At 65.1% G+C, this 1,589-nt stretch overlaps 1 protein-coding gene across 1 annotated transcript in view; it reads right to left on the bottom strand.

Moving 5' to 3' along the window:
* Positions 1–17: 17 nt before the first annotated feature.
* PIK3C2B (phosphatidylinositol-4-phosphate 3-kinase, catalytic subunit type 2 beta) overlaps positions 18–1,589 on the bottom strand; it is a 12,090-nt gene continuing 10,518 nt past the window's right edge. Inside the window, exons 19-24 of the mRNA XM_009327440.1 lie at positions 1,456–1,589; positions 1,048–1,184; positions 867–920; positions 662–771; positions 336–537; positions 18–203 (exon numbers count right to left, since the gene is read on the bottom strand). The exon at positions 1,456–1,589 is cut by the window's right edge and continues 21 nt beyond it. Coding sequence (XP_009325715.1) covers positions 18–203; positions 336–537; positions 662–771; positions 867–920; positions 1,048–1,184; positions 1,456–1,589 — 823 coding nt within the window. The remainder of the gene's footprint in view (positions 204–335; positions 538–661; positions 772–866; positions 921–1,047; positions 1,185–1,455) is intronic.

Below are 1,589 nucleotides of genomic sequence, written 5' to 3'. Positions count from 1 at the left end.
GCTGCGTGGACGGACACTCAGCAAAGCCTGGGGGGCGGCGGGGAGCCCCGGGGGTCTGCTGGGGGTCTGCGGGGGTACCTGGGCAGCAGTGAGGAGGGGAAGAGGAGGCGCAGCTTGTTGTGCAGCTCCTGGAACTCCTCGAAGGTACGCTGCACGAAGGCCACCTCGCCCGGACTCTCCCGCTGCACCTTCACCACGTAGGTCTGCGGGGAGATGGGGCTGCGATGTGGGATGGGGACCGCGGGGTGCCCCGAGCCCATATGGGGCCGGGAAGGAGCACTGGGACAGAACCGCCTGAGTTGTCCCTTTGCCTGTCCCCAGCTGTCCCCACTCACGTAGCCCTTGTTGGGGTTGAAGACCCTCTCGTGGCGGCAGAGGAAGACATCGCGGATCCGGCCGGACATCTTGATGGTGTGCGTGCGGGGGGCGAAGGAGAGGGTCGGGCGGGCGTCAGAGCCCGTGAACTTCATCTGCGCCAGGTTGTGGATGAAGAAGTTGAGCTTGGTGGCCACGCTGCCCAGGCTGGACTCGATCAACCTGCAATGAGGCCACCACGTGTTCAGCACGGAGGAGCCCGTCAGCGTGCCGAGTTGGTGCCTGTGTCTCCCTCCATGGGCTCCCTCCATCCTCTCCTGCCCCATCACCCACCCATGTCCTCTACCTGGTGAAGTAGGTGGTGGCATCGGCATCAGAGTCCTGCGGCCTCAGGGCATCGTAGACGTACTTGAGGTCCTCCAGGTCGGAGAGCTCGGGGATGCCACAGGACAGCATCTGGGAGGCAAGGCAGGGGGTGAGGGCAGGTGGCGGCAGGAGGACCCCTCTGCTGTGCCTGGGGGGAAAGGGTGCGTGGCCCCCCTGGCTCTCACCAGCCCCAGCAGGTTGTAGCAGCCGGCGCAGGAGTAGATGAAGTTCTCCACGGCCTGGGAGGAGGGAGGGAGAGATGGAGCCACCAGGCGTGGAGAAAGGCTGGACACGTTGGGAGGGGACAGGTCTCGTCCCTGGAGAGGGGGGCACGAGGAGTGGGGACCCTGCCAGGTTCCTCCTCACCTTCTCGTACTCGTCCTCCTCGGGGTTGTGTTTCTGCAGCCAGTCTGCCAGCGGCCGGTCTTTGAAGGAGCCCGTCACGCCGTGCTCCACCTGGATTTTGCGTAGGGTCTCGGCGTTGGGGATCATCTCCACCATGCCTGGCAGCCGAGACAGCAGGGTGAGACACATCCATCCCGCCCCAGGGGCACTGAGACCCCAGCCCCCCTTTGCCACCAGCCCAGCCGCTCCCCAGCCATCACTGTTGATGTTCCTACAGATGGGCTGGTGGGATCAGAGCCGAAGGTGGATCACAGCTACTCGCAGCAGCTCCTCTCTAGCATAGCCCCAGGACCTCCCGTGCCGTCGCCAGCCCGAGAGCATCGCAACCTGGGGCCTGATGCCACCGGGGACACCCCGATGCCGGGTTACCTCGTCCGCGGCCAGTGGAGAAGCAGCGGAAGATGACCATGCGCATGTCCAGCTCCTCTTGCACCCAGATCTTGTTCATGATCCGGATCATCTGCAGCGTCAGCATGTCCTGCCGCAGGTCGTCGCCGCACTGC

Source organism: Pygoscelis adeliae, unplaced genomic scaffold, assembly GCF_000699105.1.
Source record: "Pygoscelis adeliae isolate BGI_AS28 unplaced genomic scaffold, ASM69910v1 Scaffold197, whole genome shotgun sequence".
Classification (NCBI taxonomy): Eukaryota; Metazoa; Chordata; class Aves; order Sphenisciformes; family Spheniscidae; genus Pygoscelis; species Pygoscelis adeliae.
This window is presented reverse-complemented; position numbering and strand designations above follow the sequence as displayed.